The 21,757-nt window shown below is 38.8% G+C and overlaps 1 protein-coding gene across 1 annotated transcript; it reads left to right on the top strand.

Moving 5' to 3' along the window:
• The first annotated feature begins 4,090 nt into the window (after nucleotides 1-4,090).
• Nucleotides 4,091-21,342, top strand: LOC140311421 (uncharacterized). Its single transcript, XM_072388792.1, has 6 exons — nucleotides 4,091-4,386; nucleotides 7,282-8,995; nucleotides 11,668-11,721; nucleotides 11,870-14,330; nucleotides 19,160-19,218; nucleotides 19,366-21,342. Exons 2-6 carry the CDS (start codon nucleotides 7,289-7,291, stop codon nucleotides 21,340-21,342), a joined length of 6,258 nt encoding a protein of 2,085 aa, XP_072244893.1. The 5' UTR covers nucleotides 4,091-4,386; nucleotides 7,282-7,288.
• The last annotated feature ends 415 nt before the right edge of the window (nucleotides 21,343-21,757 follow it).

Here is a 21,757-nt window from a genome sequence, read left to right as displayed (position 1 = left end):
CAGAAAGGCTTTGTTGCCATTTCTGAGGGATGTGCAGTGGTGGAGAGAAGCACGACAACTGATTAATAAAATGTCCTTTTGACTGGAATTATGGTGTAAGACATCATTAGCTTGTTTATACTGATGCATAAATATGTAATTGGTGTGTTCCTCTTGTAGCTTCTGGGCATGGAGATGTTTGAACTATATCAAGAGTTTTATTTGCAGGTCTACCAGATAAATCTGGAGGGTTTTGAGAAGAATAGTATGATGGCGAGGAAAAAAACAAACAAAGCTTTCAGCTTTTTAATTTAAATTTTAATAACATATCTGATCGTTTGAACATTCATTTGAATTAATGCTGTGGTGTTCAAACGTTTCTCTTAAAAATCTAACAGAGAAAATGAAGGTTTATAAAGCAGGATAAAAACAACTGAAGTGCAAGTAATTGTGCAAGTAGCAAAATGACATGTAGAGACTTTTAAACTTGCGTATGTGTTCTAATTTACTTTAAACTACTCATAATAAGGTTTTGAAGATGATGCTTGTTAGAAGATGTAGAAGTTTTGTATGTAAATACCTCTAATGTATGTCATTATGATGTTATCCTGCCTCTCCCATTACTATTTTGGTGGTTTTATTTAATATCTGTTTGAATCTGACCAAGCCCACACTTTTCAAATTTCAATACATATTCAGTCAGTACATATCCCATGTAAATTCACACACCTTGCATCAATAAACAGATTTCAGTGCATGTTTGAAATGTAATACTTCGCAAACTTGCACCAGAAATATCCTTCTTTTCGTTTTTCTCTTATCTGTCTCTGAATAGGAATGAGTAAGAAAAGTACTTTCCAGAAGTGAATCACATCTTAGGTGCAGGAAAGGTTAGGACATCATCATCTTCGTAATAGCTATCATAACAGGAAGCACATCTAACCATGAGTCAGATTACACAAGCTCAGTGAGGAAAGCAACTTTCACTCTTTTGCAAAACAGCATCCCTGTAATTTTGCAAGCATCCATTTTAAGACAAAGCCACAACAATGTGTACAGAACTACACCCACCACAGTGATGGCCATTTTTTGTGAACAGCTTAAGATCATATGTAACAATGCTTTTTTTTGTTTGTTGGTTGTTGTTTGTTTACCTCGGGAAGGTATGAGAAAGAAAGTTATTTCATCAAATTATTTCTCAAGTATTTTCAATAACTTTGTAAAGATTTAAGAAGAGCTCATACAATTAAAGACACATTTGTAACCTTTCGTGGGCCCTCTCAATAAAAATAAACTTATTCTGATGGCCAAAAAAAGTTCAGACCTTTTAAATCCTCTCAGAGTGACGATAGATGCCTCAAATTCCATGAGAAGTGATCAGGCTTTAAAGCATAAAGCAAACAAAAGAGGATGAATTGGCAAACAAGTTCATTGCTATGACAACGGGTGATTGGGCCTTTCCAGTACACTGAGTTCACACAACAGTGGGCGCACACGCCAGCACACACTGTGAGAGGGTGAGCATGGGAAGAGGAAACTGCACTGCATGAACACAAGAAATAACTGACAGTAGTGGAAAAACGAAAAAAAAAACCTTGTTGATTCATTCATTTGAGATAAGAGTTTGGTTTGTCTGCGATGAACTTTCCACAACTTGCTGGGAATTGTCCAAAGCACACTAAATCTGGTCAATGCCACTTCACAGCTATAGAGTAAAACCGTTGTCCTCTTTAGCCCTTTGATTAATTGTTAACAGCAGTTTAGACACTTCAGCCAAACGATGAGATGCAATGATATTAGTGTGAATTGTTTGTTGTACGTCTCAGTTGGGTTTTCATTCGAATAGATATGTTTCAGAGAACAAGGCACAATATCTAATAACAATACATACACTGAATTTATTTAGTATGAACAACAAAAATAAGTGCCTTTCTGTACATTTATCCTTTGAATGTCAAATGAGAGTAAAGTAAAGTATTTCCTCTTATGAACAAAAGCAAATGACTGTAAGACTGTAAAGACAATGAAAGCACTAAGCTAGAAGGTTAATGCCAGAATAAGCTCGGATCAAAGAATTTAATCCCTAAAAAAATTTCAGAATACTTGCAGTGTCAATTAAATGTGTTCTTTTACAAGAGCCCTTTTACATAGCACCAAACAACCCGTGAACACTGGTTCTTTTTCAGTTTTGACTCTACAAGTTGCGTGTGTCTTCAGATCTACATCCTGGCCCCGATAGGAAAACAATCACAGGAGGAAATCAAAAATCTAGACTTTAACCATATGAAAGAGGATACGGGAAGATTAGTGACCAATGAAAAATGAGTGGAAATGCAGTCGCTGAAGTGAACAGGAAGTTTAGAAAGACCCCATTAATTCTTATCTGCAGTTACCTCCCCGCTAAAATTCCATGAGAGACTTGTTTCGGGAAGTTCACTAATTTCAGTTTCTGTAACAACTCAGACACTGCCAACGATGTTGCACAACATCCTATACGGGCGGCATTAAAGAGGAGCAAAGGCTTTCTTACTCTTTGGTACCAGACTGTAAAATTAAACCTTAATGAACGTTTTATTGAGAAAACAATACAACAAACCTCTCAAGAGAAATAAACAAAGAAACAAAAGACAACAAAAACAGGTATGCAGAATGGAAGAAAATGTTTCAAGAAAATTGTGCAACACTGGTATCCAGTGTAAGAAAAGTAGTTCCTGTACCGTGATACAGTTATGAAACAGATCTGAATAATCTGGGTGTATCCACTTCTATTGTGCCACAAAAGTGAATATGCATCTTAAAAAACATAACCGTGCCTGTAACCCCAACTCTAAAGGTGTGCTGTCCCACACGTGTAACAAGTTATTTACGCATCATTATGGCAACTGCCAGAGATGACCTTATGTTCACTCAGGAGCTCAAGGTACAACTGAAACAGTCCTTATCATTCAGCACTGACATCTCTAAACAGCATAGCACAATGCAACTTCTCAACTGTTCACCCAGTATTTGCTGTTGGATTGTGTGTCCTTTTATCACAGATTGGAGACATGTAGACAAATAGACAAAACACCTAAAGTAAAAACTAAAGTTGGGAAACTTTGAGAGAGAAAATATAAGACAGATGGGGACAAAGTTCCTATTTGCTATTGAATGTAACATCATTACATTCCAACATGGTCACATAATGTGCTGGAAATGAGAAAGAGATATCGGTGAATATTAGTCCTGGTGTATGAGCTAAGTTAAGTCACGATGATGCATAACCACGGTCTTAAACTCTTTTTCCTTCAGAAAGTCACAGAAACACCATGTGTCCCGTGTAGGTTTAATCGCAGCAGCCTCATCTGAATATACGTTAGCTCCACCCTTGTTATCTGTTCCTGAGTTTGAACGTTGAAAGCAATTCACCACTCAACCTCGTTTTTTAAAACTAATTTGTAAAAGAATCAAAACAAATTTTTAGCACCAAAGAAATCTGCATTAGATTTATGTGAACAAAGCTATTTTATTATAAAAGTATTGTATATAAAACAGTTTTTGATTCAGTCAGCTTCATACACTCAAACACTGCGAACATACAAAGGAGAGTTCCATGGGAAAGCAGGAAGAAAAGACTTTTTTTTTCTCGAATTATACAGTGCCGGCAGATGTTTCTGCACAGATGTTCATTATGGAGTATAGTGAACAGAAAACATATTACCTTTTTTTTCAGTACTAGTAGGAGTGTATTTCTGGCATGTTGAGGGCAGTTAAGAGCCAGTTTATAAACTTACTGCATACCAGGGATGTCATACCAAAAACATGTGCAGCAGATGATTTGTACATCCAAAGAAACACACATGTACACACAAGATGTAACATAACAAACCAAAAACATAAAACCATGTTAAAAAAGCCAATCTCTCCTCCACCCTGTAATCTTAATCTCCCTCTCATGAAGTAAAATCGACAGAAACAACCTCCTCATAAGCCAGAAGAAGCCTAAGATGACGTACAGACTGCTCACCCTCAAACATGCACTCAAATGCCCATACTCACACAACAAAATCAGTTCAGGCACAGTAACACAGCAGGGTGGGGCTTGATCCCCCTCCACCACATTTGACAAATATGTGAGTGTGTGTGAGGCACAAAGGGGGCAGGGGACAGCAGAACAGTGCCACTGGAACCTCAGAGAAAGAACCTCCAAATTTCACGTGCTCAGACTGGGAAAAAAAACGCTGATTTCTGTAAAGAAATTGAGAGATGATTCAGAGCAGGAATATGTAATAGTGAGAGGGTTCAGGGAGAGCTGGAAACTTTCAGAGGATTAGTGAGGCTGTAAAAGGAAGGGTGGAGGCATTGCACATGAACAACAACAGCACAAGCTCTCTGTATCTGCTCACTGACGGTCAGCCTCGACTGGAGGTAAGTTCCTCTAAACGGCATGCTGTCCTGCTTTGCACAGTGCTGATTATTACTAGATTTGAACACATTTGTGAGGAGAGATGTGGTGGAAAGATGTTTCAAATGAACCAGAAACAGAAATAGTAAGGGAACATTAAGTAGAATAATGTTCATATTTTATACTTGTGTTTTAATGATATGATCGTTTGTAGCTAAATGAACATTAGAAGCGTTTTCATGTGTAAACTCCTTTCCAGCAAAAAGGACTCTTAATGTTATCATTAAGTGAATTTTCTGTCAAGGTTATGTGTTTTAGTTTTGTTCCTGCCCTGTTTTTCATGACATACACAGTTCTGATTCTATGGGTGAGGGAAAAATTGAAGTAATTATTGTTGAACTGGAAATGTTTTGTCTAGTACACAGTAATGTCAGGACACATGGTTTAGCTGTCATTCTAAAAAGAGCATGATTAAAATCATACTTGTGATGACTCGTAGCTCAAACAGATAAATAAGAACTGGTCTTATGTTTGGGAGTTGTGATGTAATCACATATCCTGTGTGCTTTTTCCTTGTTGTAATGCTTTCTTTCGTGCCAAATACAAAAAAATGAAGTATACTCGGATAACACGTTACTCAGTGCACATATTCGTTAAATTTTCTGGCTTTTGTGTCATTTGAAACCCATCCTAGACTGAGGTCTGACCTCTGCAAAGCCATGCACATAGAAGTAAAAAAAAAAAAAAGGGAAGTACTGGTACTCTCGAAACTACTGGGTGTTGAACCACAAAATCTCAAATAAGGAAGGTTCAAACTTTGAAAGGAATAATTTTTTTAAATAATGTAAACGTTTTCTGACCTCTCCAAGCAATGACTCATTACAACAACCCTTTAATTGAAAGCAGAAGGGTATAAAATGTACAACAAATGTGAAAAGCTTTGAGTTACCAGGATGTATTTTATGGCCGTTCTTTGATGTGCAGAAAGAAAGAAAGAAAGAAAGAAAGAAAGAAAGAAAGAAAGAAAGAAAGAAAGAAAGAAAGAAAGAAAGAAAGAAAGAAAGAAAGAAAGAAAGAAAAATGTTTTACCTCTGCAGCTGAGCTCAGAGGAGCCTCTTTAGAAAGTTACTTCCTTTGAAAGACTCTTTCTGCACCCTAATACGTCCCAGCCTCTCAGAAGCTACTCACGTATGCCAGCCTTAAGTTCCAGACTGGATTTGCATGGAGAAGCTGGTCTTTATGTTGGCCCAACTTCATTCTCTGAGCTTCCAGCTGCATTACAAAAAGGAAGAACAGGTTTGGCCTCAAACATGTGCAGACTGTCTGTAATGTTGAGATTTAGACAAAAAACAAGACAAAAATATTTCTTGTAGTGGCAAACTATTACGATCTCCTTTGTGATTTAGAAATTTGCTTCCCCAATTTTTAGTGCCAAAGCCGATTCAGTGTCTTACCCACAGGCAACACTGAATTGATCTAAAAAATGGTCCCTTTTAGGCATAAAGAGTACAATGCTAAGGCTGCAACATGCAAACACTGTTACTAATTACAGTTTTCCTGAGGTATAATTGCTTTGTTATGGCAGTGATTGAAAGTGCAGCGTGTCGTCCTCTGGCATAGAAATGAGAAACAGAGAGTTGTTCACAGAAAACTCACAATTATTGTTTCCATGGAGGAAAGCAGTTCTCTCCATTTTCCCTAATAAATGTTCACTGAGCAGTTCAGTTTGCTTCATAAGCCAGCCATCACAACTTGAAACTTCAGGAATTATCTTCCATTTACACCTTGTTACTACCTCAATAACATGTTATGTCATCAGAAAGTTTTACATAAGGTGTTTGCACAAACCTGCACAAAGCTTGGTATGGACTTTTTGGGATAGTTTCTGGTTTTTCCAAATTCCTTCTTCGGTCTAAATGATAATTGGGATAAATATGTTTGGAGTTCAATACTGAGAGAGACAGCAACCACAAATAATGAAATCTAAGCGACAGTTGCTCACTACAAATTTTAAAAGTCCTGCTTTCATTCTACAAATACCAGGTCAACTAAATAACTTAATTTGATTATAATGAACTCCTTGCAATCTACAGCAGCTCTCTTTATTCTTGAATACACTTGGTAAAGATGTTGTAATTTAGCTTTTCTTTTCCCATTTGACCAGCAATGGTTATCCTGTTCAAACTGTTAACTGTGTTTTCATACAACTATTAACTACTTTATAATGTCCACATCTAGCAAAGATAAAGAGCTTTTTGTGTTGTCACAATTAAGGGATGTGCAGATATAAAGCTCTGTAATCTTTAGTAACCTTTTCAATTACAGAAAGCTATGTTTTCTTTATTAAATTCCTTTCTTTGTCCTTTAGGAATCATACTGTATATGTTATATTATCAGACACTTGCAATAACAATCTAAGTTGGGCATATTCCAAGATACAAATGCTAGGATCCACTGGCCTCAAATTTTGAAAAAGTGGTTCAGGGAATATGAGACACCCTTTTCATGCATGGATTGGTCACCACAGAGACCAGACCTTAACCTAATTTCTAGCATTTGGACAGATTTAACCTCATTTGTAGTAGCATCATGCGAGGGGAAATCACAAGGCCTGTGTGTTCAGTTTAAGATGTTTTGAGATCTATAAACCAAGGGTTTATGAGATTACTTAAGCAGGGCTGAATCTTTGTTCAAATATGAATTCAACATTTTCTTTCAGATATGAGGCCCCTGTTGAAGTGAATGTATTCCCTGGAGATATTAATTGACATATAAAATTCGATTAACAAGAATATTAGTGGGCTACGCCTGCACAGACTAAAATCAACATTTAGGACCCTGACAGTAACATATCAAATTCCTTTCCTAAATTTCTGATGTAAGACTTCTAACCAACCCTTCTGTTTCTTCTATTATAGGACAATAATGGACCTGCTATTGCCTCATCACGTGCTCCTACTTCTCTGCTCCCTAAATGCTGTAGTTTGGGCATGTCCTTATGGATGCACTTGTGTTGAAACCAAAGTCTACTGCAAAGGCCTCTCTGACTTCCCCTTGTTTCCCTCATTTACCACTGAGGTCTACTTGTTGGAATGCAGTTTTTCCTCTCTGAAACCAGAGGACCTCACTAATTTATCTAATGCTCTTAGCAGCTTTCTAATTAAAGACACTGTTTTGAGGGAAGTGCACCCTGGCACATTTGATTCCTCTCTAAACATGGGTTCCTTAAAGATTTCCGGCACCGAACTAATGGATCTTCCTGAGGCCTTGTTCCAAAATCTTCAGAAGCTGCAGTCTCTGCATCTGATTTTAAACAAGCTCTCAGTAGTGCGGCCTCAGTGGTTCTCCCCGTTGACAGACCTGAGATTTCTTGACCTCAGTAAGAACCTTTTCACTTCTTTGCCAGTGGAAACGTTTCATCCTCTCACCAAGCTGGAGTACCTTTCCCTTTCTGGAAACAATATCAGTCAACTATCCAGAGAGACATTCAAGGATCTGTCTGAGCTCAAAATTTTACGCCTTAACAAAAACATGCTACAGGAGCTCCCTGTTGGTAGTTTAGATGATCTTGTAAACTTGGAGGAACTGTCTTTACAAGACAATGAAATCACTCACCTCAACCATGACATCTTCTCCAAGAACCTGAAGCTCCAGAAGCTGTTCCTCTCCAAGAACAGGTTGACTTCTCTTCCACAAGGGATCTTGTTATACCTGCCCCTCCTTTCCCAGATCTCCCTGTATGAAAACCAGCTGACAAGTCTGAGTCCAGGGGTGTTTGGGTCCATGGCCCTACAGGAGTTGTGGTTGTATGGCAACAAGTTGAGCCGTGTAGATGACGACACCTTCAGGAACTTGACTCAGTTACGTCTCCTAGTACTCAGCCACAACCAGATCAACTATGTATCCACTCATGCATTTAGAGGTTTGGAGCAGCTTGGAGAAGTATCACTGCACACTAATCTGCTCACAGTTCTGCAGGCGGGTACTTTCCAAGAGCTGCCCAGGGTAGTGAACATTTCCTTAGAAAACAACTTCATCAAATCCCTGCCTTTGGGTTTCCTCCAGGGTCTGCACCACCTGGGAGAGATAGACCTCCAAAACAATTCCCTGCATCACCTGCCACAGCAGAGCCTAGATTCCCTCACTGCTGCAAAAACGGTCCTTCTGCAGAAGAACCCCTGGAGGTGTGACAAGGATATTTTGCCTCTTCGGAATTGGCTGAGACAGCACCCATCTAAGGTCAACCAAACCCTTGTGGTGTGTGATACTCCTTTCAGTCTGTCTGGTGAGATGATTGCATTGCTGACAGACAACAGCCTGATGCCTCTCAGCTCTACCGAAGAGCCTGTTTTAACTTCGACAGAGAAGAAGAGGAGACCCAATACATCTCCACCCAAACGGAGCACCCCCTCAACTGCTATCAAGACCACAACTGCCTCAGGGAATGAAGAGGTGACCAGCAGTGGACAAGGGGATGGTGGAATGATTTCTAATGATATTTCAATCATTTTAATTGCCATTGCAGTAGTATCCACTGTCATTATCATTGCTGTTGTCACCAGCTGTGTGTGCAGGAGAAGGAACAAGAGAGGCAAAGGAAACATAGGCAGCAGGAATAAGAACTCTGTGCTGTAGACGAGAACTCAAAATATTAGAAAGCTAGGAACATTTTGAGCCAAAGGAAATGGCTCAATGACTATCATTTACTTCAAAAATAGGAAAGTTGGCTTTAGAGCCTCAATATCATTAGGAAAAAACAATCAATTCATTAGTTTTCAGTTTTAAACAGATCTAGAGTACAAGAAAGTATTTCTAGTCAATTATTTCATTAAAAGAGGAAGGACGACTCACCCACTAAGTTAAAAAAAAAAAGAAAATCTCATCTCATAGCCAAGCTGGACTTTTTTATGAATGGAAACTCAATGAAGTGAAGATGTGAGCCTCTTTTAGTGATTTGAAGCTGGCCTTTTATTTTTTCTATTTTACTTACGGCTGTTTGATAATGACTTTTGTACTAACTGCAATTTACTGTTTTGACAAAAGGTTCATATAGTACAAATACTGTACCATCCACTATAACACAATGCTATGCAAAATGTCTCTGTACACTTAATAAAAGCACAGCTGTTCTCCACAAGCTTATATTGTGTTTATTATTATGTTATGATAAACTGTCTGGAGTACCTGAACTTTACATATTTGAATCTGACAGCATTCGATCCTTCTGTTTACATATTTTGTATAAAATTCATAGACCACAGCTTGCAAATATGAGTATAAAGTTAAATCATAAAATCAATTGCATTACACCAACAAACTCCATTGTGCAATTACAAAAGGTACAAATTTACACAGCATACACCTATAGCATGAAAAATCATTAATACAGAATGTTGCAGCTGCTCTTTTGAGGTTTTATGTGAATATTCAAATAAATGAAAATCATTTTTTAAAAATATATATATATATTAAAAAAATCATTATATATATATATATACTCCTTAATAGCTTGTAACAACCAACCATTTGATGCTCTTTGTAACATCCAAACAGATCCTCTGATTCGTTACCCTAAAAGGCCAGTTATTTGCCTACATTGTTAACAAACGGTAGTTTTGTTGTAACACTACTTCTGGACAGCAGTGGCTTTTTCCAGTGCATGTCAGTTTTGTATAAACTCCTTCCGTTTATATGACACCAGTAAGAATTACCTGCATACTCAGGCATAAAATGCATGCATTTAAAGTGATTTATTTTCTTTTAAAAGGTCCGCTCATGACTGAACTGATTTGAAATAGAATTAGGATAATTACACTGTTTCAGAATCTTATTCAAAGAGAGTTCAGCCCTGTCAGTTGCATTCTATTTCCATCTAGTGGAAAGAAGGCAGAATATTGTTAGAAAACATTTTTGACTTGTCCTTCCCAGCATTGCCTGCGATTTCAGAGACTGGACAAAACAAATGAGCCATAGATGCTGTAATGGTTGTATCCCCTTGCTGCAATGTATATCTTTAAAATGACTAAATGCTCCTAGACCATGAGATATAAAACACTTTGATATTGTCACAGGATGGCCACTGAGCGGCTGGATCACAGTAAAGATGACATAGGCAGGAGGAACCTCTTTCAGGTGTGTCTTCTTGTAATGGCGATCACCTGGAGTTGCATTTGCTGCTGCATGCCTTTCCATCTCTGTTCCTGGCAAGATAAATCCTTTTCCAGCTTTTGATATCTGGTTGTCTGGGACTGGATCAAAGATTTTACCAACCCGGCCAGCTCCTCCAATCTATCCTCTGGACTGGATGCTCCAGTAGTCCCTGGGTCTCCTGATGTAGAAGCTCCTGCTCATTCACTTGACCCGACTTCTTTCCACCTCGAGTCATCCTTACTGTGGAATGGATATCCCACTTCTAACACCACTTGTCACAGGACGGTCACTGAGCGGCTAGATCACAGTAAAGATGACATAGGCAGGAGGAACTCCTGGCAAGTTTTGTCTTTTATTTCCGTGCAACTATTATCACAGGCACCAAACTTCCATACACCTGTCCTCTATTTAAAGTGCAAAGTATTTAAAATGCAGCGTACCCAATTAAAGTGCCTCACCACTACAAACATTCATTAACAAAGAGCTCCTTTGTTACAGACATTGTGAGTGACTGTCTTCTTTCTTCTTTTTTAACAGTCCTTTTCTCATAAGGTATGCTTAAGGAGTTAGTAGTAAAATTTAAATTATAAGGGAAATTTGAATATAAAAGTATATACTCTTACATACTTTTATTGTGCTTTTATCATACATTTTACAACACATCTACTCCTTCATATGTGTAAATGTAGTGGACAATACATTAGAAACACGTTTTGATATTGTATCCAGTAGTTTACATCAACACCATTGCACATGCCCTGATTATGAATATGTGCCCACATCTTTTATGAGGCTGTTCAAACCTCAATCTTAGTGTCTTCATGAAAGTAAAACAGTAACTGAGCTTGTGTTGATCTGCTATAGATTTTACATGTGTAAATTATGAAGGAGCCACTGAATGTAAAATATGCAGGGATGGCAGAGGGCACTGTTTTCCTCAACAGAACTGTGGAAAAAATGTTAGAGGCTACAAAAATTACAGAATTTTTATTTTTTTCTTAAATCTTGGTGTCATGCTACAGAAATGTGCAGTAACTGCCGTCCCTGCCCTTATCTCAAACTACAGAAGTACACCACGCCTCTCGTGCCACGCAGCTCATTTCAGGTCAACAGGCTCATTTCATAAGATAACTGATGAGTCTACAGTTGTTTGACACTACACTTGTTTGTCTTATCCACGGCTCCGTCCTTGGAGAAGGAATTTTCAGGTAAAGAAATTGCATTTCTCTCATTTTATTGTTTTTTTTGTTTGTTTTTGACAGCACAGACAATGGGTAGTTTGAAATGACGTTGATATGAAATTGATCTCTTCAGTTTTTAAAAATACAAATGACAAAATTGTTTTCCTTTTTCTAGAGAATAAGAATGTCAAGAGGGGAGATCTCTGTATTTTTCCTGGCCTTACTGCTTGAATTTTCATTGGCACAAACAGGGGAAAAAAAAGACAATCAGGATGTTTTTGGTGAAGATATTAAAGAAATCCCACGCTCTCCGAGACCTGGTGTGAGAGAGTTTTTTTTTGTGGATAGTCCGATTAAAACTGTCCCTAAAGGAGCCTTTTCTGAAAACCCACAGCTGGAGAAGGTGGAGTTCATGAACACTAACATAATGTCTGTTGAACTGGGAGCTTTTGAAGGTTTGGTAAAGCTCTTGAGCATTGAGATCTCCAACACGCCGTTGATGTCACTCCCAGTGGGAATCTTTAAGGACAACAGCAATCTGGAGACAGTTATTCTAAAGTTTAACAAGCTCCGTAGACTTGAAAACAACTTGTTTGAAGAACTTAAAAAATTAAAAATACTCCAGGTCCACGGAAATGAAATTGAATTAATTGAAGACGAGACGTTTGATGATCTTAACAACCTTGAAATCCTCAATTTAGGTAAAAACAATCTCACATCTGTATCAACCGAGTGGTTCTCAAACCTGAATAAGCTGAAGACTCTGCGGCTTTATGAAAATCAGCTGACAACCATTCCTGAGGATCTATTTATGAACTTACCAAACTTAGAGGAAATTGGTTTGCAAGGAAATCAAATAACCACATTGTCACCCAATCAGTTTCCACATAAAGACAAACTAATGAAGCTACTTTTGGACAACAATCTTCTGACAAGTTTACCTGAAGAATACTTTGTTGGCTTCCCCAAACTTAAATCACTGACCCTACAGAAGAACAAGTTAAGAAGTCTGCCATCAGTGCTTTTTGGAGAAATGCCTAAACTGACTGAATTAAACCTTCAACAAAACAATCTAAGCACCCTTCCTGTAAGAATATTCAGTCCCCTGAAGAAAATCAAGAAACTAGATCTCTCGAAAAATGACTTTGTGACTTTGTCTGCTGATTACTTTGATGGTCCGGAGAAGCTCATCGAGTTGAATCTGCAGAACAACAAGATACAACTGCTTGATTCACATGTGTTTGAAAATCTGAAGTCACTGAGCACACTCAAGCTTGCTCGCAACAACCTACAATCACTTCCTGGGGATATTTTTGAGCCTTTAGCCAAACTGAAAAAACTTGACCTCAGTAACAACCCCTGGCACTGTGACTGTAATCTGATAGATCTTCACTCATGGATGAAGGCAAACTTTGCCAAGCTCTCATCTGCTGTGCTCTGTGAGTATCCGGAACACCTGAAAGGTCAGGAAATCAAATCATTAACCGAGGATCAGTTGATTTGTCCCACCCTTCCACCCACAACCACGATTCTAACAACACTCCCAACCACAGAACCAACAACCACCGTCACTACTACCACAGCACCCCCCACAACAACAACAACCACCACTCTCCAAACCACACAACCAATCACCACCATCCTTACCACTACAACACCAACAACCACTTTGCACACTACAGTGACAACAACCACCCCTATGGCTACCACAATACCAACAACCACACCCACAACACCCATTGTGACTACCATTCCAACCACCACCACAACAACAACTACACCCATGACCACAGCTATGACCACAACACCCATTGTGACTACCATTCCAAACACCACCACCACAACAACAACTACACCCATGACCACAGCTATGACCACAACACCCATTGTGACTACCATTCCAACCACCACCACCACAATAACAACTACACCCATGACCACTATGACCACAGCTATGACCACAACACCCATTGTGACTACCATTCCAACCACCACCACCACAACAACAACTACACCCATGACCACTATGACCACTGCTATGACCACAACACCCATTGTGACTACCATTCCAACCACCACCACCACAATAACAACGACACCCATGACCACTATGATCACATCTATCATCACAACACCCATTGTGACTACCATTCCAGCCACAACTACCATCATCATGACAACTGCACCCTCAACCATGAAGACAACAATTACAAGCACCACTACAACGGCAAAAACAACAACACCCACAACCACAACTACACCTACAACAGCTATGCCCACAACTACCATGCTCAGGACAAACCCTCCAACAACCACCCGGACTGCAGCACCTCCTCTATCAACTCTTTCAGTGAGCTTCACCTGTTTCTTTGAGACTGGTGCTCCAGAGTCAACATCCTCCTACCTGCATCAGACTAGTATAAAAATCCAGCAGTGCAAATCTCGAATGATGATCTATATTGCACTGCTGCTAGTGGAGATTACCTGCACAATGGTGCTTGCTAAGTTCACTTTGTCTCTTTACCGCCTGCTTCAACACAGAGAGAGGGTGAACCACAGGATCAAACTAACCCACTTCTCCCACAGGAGAGAGGTCATCCTGAGGCCTGTGCAAGAGACAGAGACTCGAGGACTTTAAACGACTGCAAGGTTCCAGCAAGGCCACAGTTTCAACAGTGTTATAGCAATTGAACTAGTAGAGGTTATGTGATCTGTCAAGGCATCCTGAAACCTGCAATAAACTATTTCTAGAATGTGTTGGTAGATGAAACACATCGAAGCTTGAAAGGATTACTGAACTGATCAACTGTGCTCAGTCCAAGCAGCGCCTGCTCAAAAACATTTGTCATTAGTCAATGGAGCCAACAAAAAAGGTACAAAATAATTGCAAATGAACTCAAAATGGCTCGAATGCAAAAAGAATCAATTAGGTTACCCAAAAAAACAATCACAAATAAACCTAGAAGAGACTTAACACCTAACTCAACATGTTTTATACGACTTTGAAGTAAGAGACTGCACTTGTGTAATGAGCCTGTAACACTAAATCATCTATTTCATACCAGCTACGAAGTACGTACTGTGCTAAGGCTGTTCATTTTTTTTTCTAATTGTACTGTCATAAGGTCATCATTTCTAATATTTCTTTATTAGTAAAAAAACATTGTGACTTCAAAGAAGAAGCAATGAAGTTTATTCATGTCGAGGATTTTATTCTTGTTTATGTGGCTCATTGTTTTCTTCACTGTGGTTGTTCCCTCTTTTTCATTGTTAAAGCTTTTAGATGAGCTTTATTTTCTGTTTTTACTCATAATACACAAAAGACCTTTTGTCAGTTTTAGTTTGCTTAATAAAATGCTTTAATTAGTTGTTGAATGTGGTGCGTCTCAATTTTGTCATTGCCTTAACAGATCAGGTTGTGACAAAGACAATGCTATGAAGTTGTATTGCACATCCAGAACCGTCAATGAAAGAGACTGAATGAAAGTTACGTAGCTTTATATTGCTAGATTTACCCAAAGGTTAAATGGCAAAACAAACACAGACAGAGAGAGAGATGACTCATTTCCACCAGATGTGGGTGTTCTAACACTGGACAGATGACGAAAAAGAAACTATAACCCAATGGATAGAATGCAAATATGAATCCTCTTTCAGAATTAATTTTCAAACCAACCACAAACCAACCACCAGAGAGGTGAGCAAAGTCAGCAAGGAATGACACAAGGAGAGAGAAGGTTGAGGTTACTTGCTCGTAAAATCTTCTTTTTGCTGGATTTTGCTATAAAATATGTCTGAAAACTACATTAGTCATTACCTGGATGAGAATTGACACAGGAGACAGTTAAATGATAAAACATTATCAAAAAGACTGATGATAATGAACTGGTACAGTGGCCCAGAAAGCTTAATGCATTACATTTAAAAAAACACCTTCAAAACTCAATCAATTTGACAACACCTGTGTAGATGACGCCTCACAACACAAACAAATGCAAAACAGAAATATGCCAGCAGTACATATGGAAATGGACAAAATTCCAGGGCTATAAACCAACGAAGGCTCGATGGAGCAACGTCCACTTCACAGGAATGCTTCATTACACAATGTTTTGTTTGCAGTGATCTATTCAAAGCTCAAATTAAAGCTGCACAGAAGAGTAAGCTATTCAGCTGTGAGACAGCCATGCAAAGTCCCGATACTCCACTTCATTGTGTAAGGCAAAGGGCAATCATCTTATACCAGACATCCCCCAGATGTCAAGTACAGAGGTTGCTTAAGTTCATCAGTAATTGGTCATGAATGAATCAGGCGTTTTTAGACAGACTCTGCTAATTAGCAAGCAATGTGTGTGTGTTTGCTGAAGGAAGCGGCCTCATTTACTGACTGTGTAATGGTGGAAATAGATATTGTTTCAGATTTTTGCGTTATAAAGACCCTACAATACTTTGTCATCTGTTTGGCAGAAAAATGTGTGAGACAAGTAGGACCTAACTTCCTTTAGGGTACGTTTTGAAATAAGAATTTGATCTAGTTCAACACTGCTCTTTAATTTGTGCATTTTGTAAAGAATTAGTCACCTGAATGTACCGGTACAGTGACATTATTGTATTTGGCTGTATTTCTAGTTAAATATTTGTTTGTAGGCAGGAGCCTCTATGCTTGTGTCAAATCTATAAAGGAAAAGTAGAGAAAGTGACGTAAACGTGACAGGCGAAAATATGGGAGCATGACTGGCACCTCATTTGTTTTCTAAAAGCAGGAAGCAGCAAGGAGAGTTCTATGGGAAAGCAGCAAGAAAAGCCAAAAACATTTTTTTTCTCAAATTATACAGTTAATATCACACAAGAAATTCAGTTCAGGCACAGTAACACAGCAGGGTGGGGCTTGAGCCCCCTCCACCACATTTGACAAATATGTGAGTGTGTGTGAGGCACAAAGGGGGCAGGGGACAGCAGAACAGTGTCACTGGAACCTCAGAGAAAGAACCTCCAAATTTCACGTGCTCAGACTGGGGAAAAAAACGCTGATTTCTGTAAAGAAATTGAGAGATGATTCAGAGCAGGAATATGTAATAGTGAGAGGGTTCAGGGAGAGCTGGAAACCTTCAGAGCAATAGTGAGGCTGTAAAAGAAAGGTGGACACATTGCACATGAACAACAACAGCACAAGCTCTCTGTATCTGCTCACTGACGGTCAGCCACGGCTGGAGGTAAGTTCCTCTAAACGGCATGCTGTCCTGCTTTGCACAGTGCTGATTATTATTACTTTATTATTATTATTATTATTATTATTATTATTATTATTATTATTATTATTATTATTATTATTATTATTATTATTATAACACATTTGTGAGGAGAGATGTGGTGGAAAGATGTTTCAAATTAACAAGAAACAGAAATAGTAAGGGAACTTTATGTAGAATAATGTTCATATATTATACTTGTGTTTTAATGATATGGTCGTTTGTAGCTAAATGAACATTAGAAGCGTTTTCATGTGTAAACTCCTTTCCAGCCAAAAAGGACTCTTAATGTTACCATTAAGTGAATGTATTTTAGTTTTGTTCCTGCCTTGTTTTTCATGACATACACAGTTCTGATTGTTCTATGGGTGAGGGAAAAATTTAAGTAATTATTGTTGAACTGGAAATATTTCCAGTACACAGTAATGTGAGGACACATGGTTTAGCTGTCATTCTAAAAAGAGCATGATTAAAATCATAACTCTTGTTACTTCCTTTGAAAGACTCTTTCTGCACCCTAATACGTCCCAGCCTCTCAGAAGCTACTCATGTATGCCAGCCTTAAGTTCCAGACTGGATTTGCATGGAGAAGCTGGTCTTTATGTTGGCCCAACTTCATTCTCTGAGCTTCCAGCTGCATTACAAAAAGGAAGAACAGGTTTGGCCTCAAACTTGTGCAGACTGTCTGTAATGTTGAGATTTAGACAAAAAACACAGAAGTATTTCTTGTAGAGGTAAACTCTATGACTATCTTCTTTGCAACTTAGAGATTTGCTTCCCAGATTTTTAGTGCCAAAGGCCTGCTAATGGTCTTCCCCACAGGCAACACTGAATTGATCTAAAAAATAGTCCCTTTCAGGCATAAGAAGTACAATGCTGAGGCTGCAACATGCAAACACTGTTACTAATTACAGTTTTCCTGAGGTATAATTGCTTTGTTATGGCAGTGATTGAAAGTGCAGCGTGTCGTCCTCTGGCATAGAAATGAGAAACAGAGAGTTGTTCACAGAAAACTCACAATTATTGTTTCCATGGAGGAAAGCAGTTCTCTCCATTTTCCCTAATAAATGTTCACTGAGCAGTTCAGTTTGCTTCATAAGCCAGCCATCACAACTTGAAACTTCAGGAATTATCTTCCCTTTATACCTTGTTACTACCTCAATAACATGTTCTGTCATTAGAAAGCTTTTACATAAGGTGTTTGCACAAACCTGCACAAAGCTTGGTATGGACCTTTTGGGATAGTTTCTGGTATTTCCAAATTCCCTCTTCGGTCTAAATGATAATTGGGATAAATTCTGAAAAAGTGGTTCAGGGAATGTGAGACACCCTTTTCACACATGGATTGGCCACCACAGAAACCAGACCTTAACCTCATTTCTCGCATTTGGACAAATTTAACCTAATTTCTAGTAGCATCATGTGAAGGCCTGTGTGTTCAGTTTAAGAAAGTTTTGAGATCTGTAAACCAAGGGTTTATGAGATTACCTAAGCAGGGCTGAATCTTCGTTCAAATATGAATTCAACATTTTCTTTCAGATATGAGGCCCCTGTTGAAGTGAAAGTTTTCCCTGGAGATATAAACTGACTCGAAAAATTTAATTAACAAGAAGTATTAGTGGGTGTGATGGAAATTTCTGCAAACAAAGCAATGTAAATATGCATCAAGTTTCTAAGTTTATTGTGCTTCATGAAGGAGAGTCATAGCCATTGGCTGAAAACTCTGAGGAAGTCTGAATTTACATGATACTTATACATACGAGGGTGGAGTGTTAAACAAAGGTAGGAACTCTGCATGAGACAGATAAGATTATTGCTGACTATTACCACTTCAGCTGCGCAAGCAACCGATGCAATCAGGAAACTTCATTTGTGTAAATCATGTGAAAAACACAGGATGAGGCATCCTATTGTTTGTAAGAGAGACTCAGCATATTCTTAAAGAAAGAGCAATACATTTTCCATCACAGTGGGTTACACCTGCACAGACTAAAATGTAGTCCTAGATTTTACATGTGTAAATTATGAAGGAGCCACTGAATGTAAAATATGCAGGGATGGCAAAGGGCACTGTTTTCCCCAACAGAACTTTTGAGGCTACAAAAATCAAGAATAAGATATTTCTTTTTTTAATTGGGGTCATGCTGCAGAGATGTGCAGTAACTGCCGTCCCTGCTCTTATCTCAAAGTGTCTTACACCACTCATCCCGTTTCAGATCAAGTCTACACTTGTTTATCTTATCCACGGCTCCGTCCTTGGAGAAGGAATTATCAGGTAAAGAAATTGTATTTCTCTCATTTTATTGTTTTTTTGTTTGTTTTTGACAGCACAGACAATGGGTAGTTTGAAATGACGTTGATATGAAATGGATCTCTTCAGTTTTTAAAAATACAAATGACAAAATTGTTTTCCTTTTTCTAGAGAATAAGAATGTCAAGAGGGGAGATCTCTGTATTTTTCCTGGCCTTACTGCTTGAATTTTCATTGGCACAAACAGGGGAAAAAAAAGACAATCAGGATGTTTTTGGTGAAGATATTAAAGAAATCCCACGCTCTCCGAGACCTGGTGTGACAGAGTTTTTTTTTGTGGATAGTCAGATTAAAACTGTCCCTAAAGGAGCTTTTTCTGAAAACCCACAGCTGGAGAAGGTGGAGTTCATGAACACTAACATAATGTCTGTTGAACTGGGAGCTTTTGAAGGTTTGGTAAAGCTCTTGAACATTGAGATCTCCAACACGCCGTTGATGTCACTCCCATTGGGAATCTTTAAGTACAACAGCAATCTAGAGACAGTTATTCTAAAGTTTAACAAGCTCCGTAGACTTGAAAACAACTTGTTTGAAGACCTTAAAAAATTAAAAATACTCCAGGTCCACGGAAATGAAATTGGATTAATTGAAGACGAGACGTTTGATGATCTTAACAACCTTGAAATCCTCAATTTAGGTAAAAACAATCTCACATCTGTATCCACCGAGTGGTTCTCAAACCTGAATAAGCTGAAGACTCTGCGGCTTTATGAAAATCAGCTGACAACCATTCCTGAGGATCTATTTATGAACTTACCAAACTTAGAGGAAATTGGTTTGCAAGGAAATCAAATAACCACATTGTCACCCAATCAGTTTCCACATAAAGACAAACTAATGAAGCTACTTTTGGACAACAATCTTCTGACAAGTTTACCTGAAGAATACTTTGTTGGCTTCCCCAAACTTAAATCACTGACCCTACAGAAGAACAAGTTAAGAAGTCTGCCATCAGTGCTTTTTGGAGAAATGCCTAAACTGACTGAATTAAACCTTCAACAAAACAATCTAAGCACCCTTCCTGTAAGAATATTCAGTCCCCTGAAGAAAATCAAGAAACTAGATCTCTCGAAAAATGACTTTGTGACTTTGTCTGCTGATTACTTTGATGGTCCGGAGAAGCTCATCGAGTTGAATCTGCAGAACAACAAGATACAACTGCTTGATTCACATGTGTTTGAAAATCTGAAGTCACTGAGCACACTCAAGCTTGCTCGCAACAACCTACAAACACTTCCTGGGGATATTTTTGAGCCTTTAGCCAAACTGAAAAAACTTGACCTCAGTAACAACCCCTGGCACTGTGACTGTAATCTGATAGATCTTCACTCATGGATGAAGGCAAACTTTGCCAAGCTCTCATCTGCTGTGCTCTGTGAGTATCCGGAACACCTGAAAGGTCAGGAAATCAAATCATTAATCAAGGATCAGTTAATTTGTCCCACCCTTCCACCCACAACCACGATTCTAACGACACTCCCAACCACAGAACCAACAACCACCGTCACCACTACCACAGCACCCCCCACAACAACAACAACCACCACTCTCCAAACCACACAACCAATCACCACCATCCTTACCACTACAACACCAACAACCACTTTGCACACTACAGTGACAACAACCACCCCTATGGCTACCACAATACCAACAACCACACCCACAACACCCATTGTGACTACCATTCCAACCACCACCACAACAACAACTACACCCATGACCTCTATGACCACAACTACCATGCTCAGGACAAACCCTCCAACAACCACTCGTACTGCAGCACCTCCTCTATCAACTCTTACAGTGAGCTTCGCCTGTTTCTTTGAGACTGGTGCTCCAACACCCTCCTACCTGCATCAGACTAGTATAAAAATTCAGCAGTGCAAATCTCGAATGATGATCTATATTGCACTGCTGTTAGTGGGGACTGCCTGCACAATGGTGCTTGCTAAGTTCACTTTGTCTCTTTACCGCCTGCTTCAACACAGAGAGAGGGTGAACCACAGGACCAAACTAACCCACTTCTCCCACAGGAGAGAGGTCATCCTGAGGCTTGTGCAAGAGACAGAGACTCAAGGACTTTAAACGACTGCAAGGTTCCAGCAAGGCCACAGTTTCAACAGTGTTATAGCAATTGAACTAGTAGAGGTTATGTGATCTGTCAAGGCATCCTGAAACCTGCAATAAACAATTTCTAGAATGTGTTGGTAGATGAAACACATAGAAGCTTGAAAGGATTACTGAACTGATCAACTGTGCTCAGTCCAAGGAGCGCTTGCTCAAAAACATTTGTCATTAGTCAATGGAGCCAACAAAAAAGTTACAAAATAATTACAAATGATCTCAAAATGGCTCGGAAGCAAAAAGAATCAATTAGGTTACCCAAAAAAACAATCACAAATAAACCTAGAAGAGACTTAACACCTAACTCAACATGCTTTATACAACTTTGAACTAAGAGACTACACTTGTGTAATGAGCCTGTAACACTAAATCATCT

The sequence above is a fragment of the Leuresthes tenuis genome, unplaced genomic scaffold, assembly GCF_036924035.1.
Source record: "Leuresthes tenuis unplaced genomic scaffold, fLeuTen1.0.hap1 SCAF_7, whole genome shotgun sequence".
Taxonomy (NCBI): Eukaryota; Metazoa; Chordata; class Actinopteri; order Atheriniformes; family Atherinopsidae; genus Leuresthes; species Leuresthes tenuis.
This window is presented reverse-complemented; position numbering and strand designations above follow the sequence as displayed.

What these genes read in the sequence shown, in the direction of transcription:
- LOC140311421 (XM_072388792.1), top strand. Translation starts at nt 7,289, where the DNA reads ATGGACCTGCTATTGCCTCATCACGTGCTCCTACTTCTCTGCTCCCTA. An exon ending in GGAATAAGAACTCTGTGCTG is followed by an intron (nt 8,996 to 11,667) that starts TAGACGAGAACT and finishes ACAGTTGTTTGA; the next exon opens with CACTACACTTGTTTGTCTTA. An exon ending in GACAGAGACTCGAGGACTTT is followed by an intron (nt 14,331 to 19,159) that starts AAACGACTGCAA and finishes ATCCCGTTTCAG; the next exon opens with ATCAAGTCTACACTTGTTTA.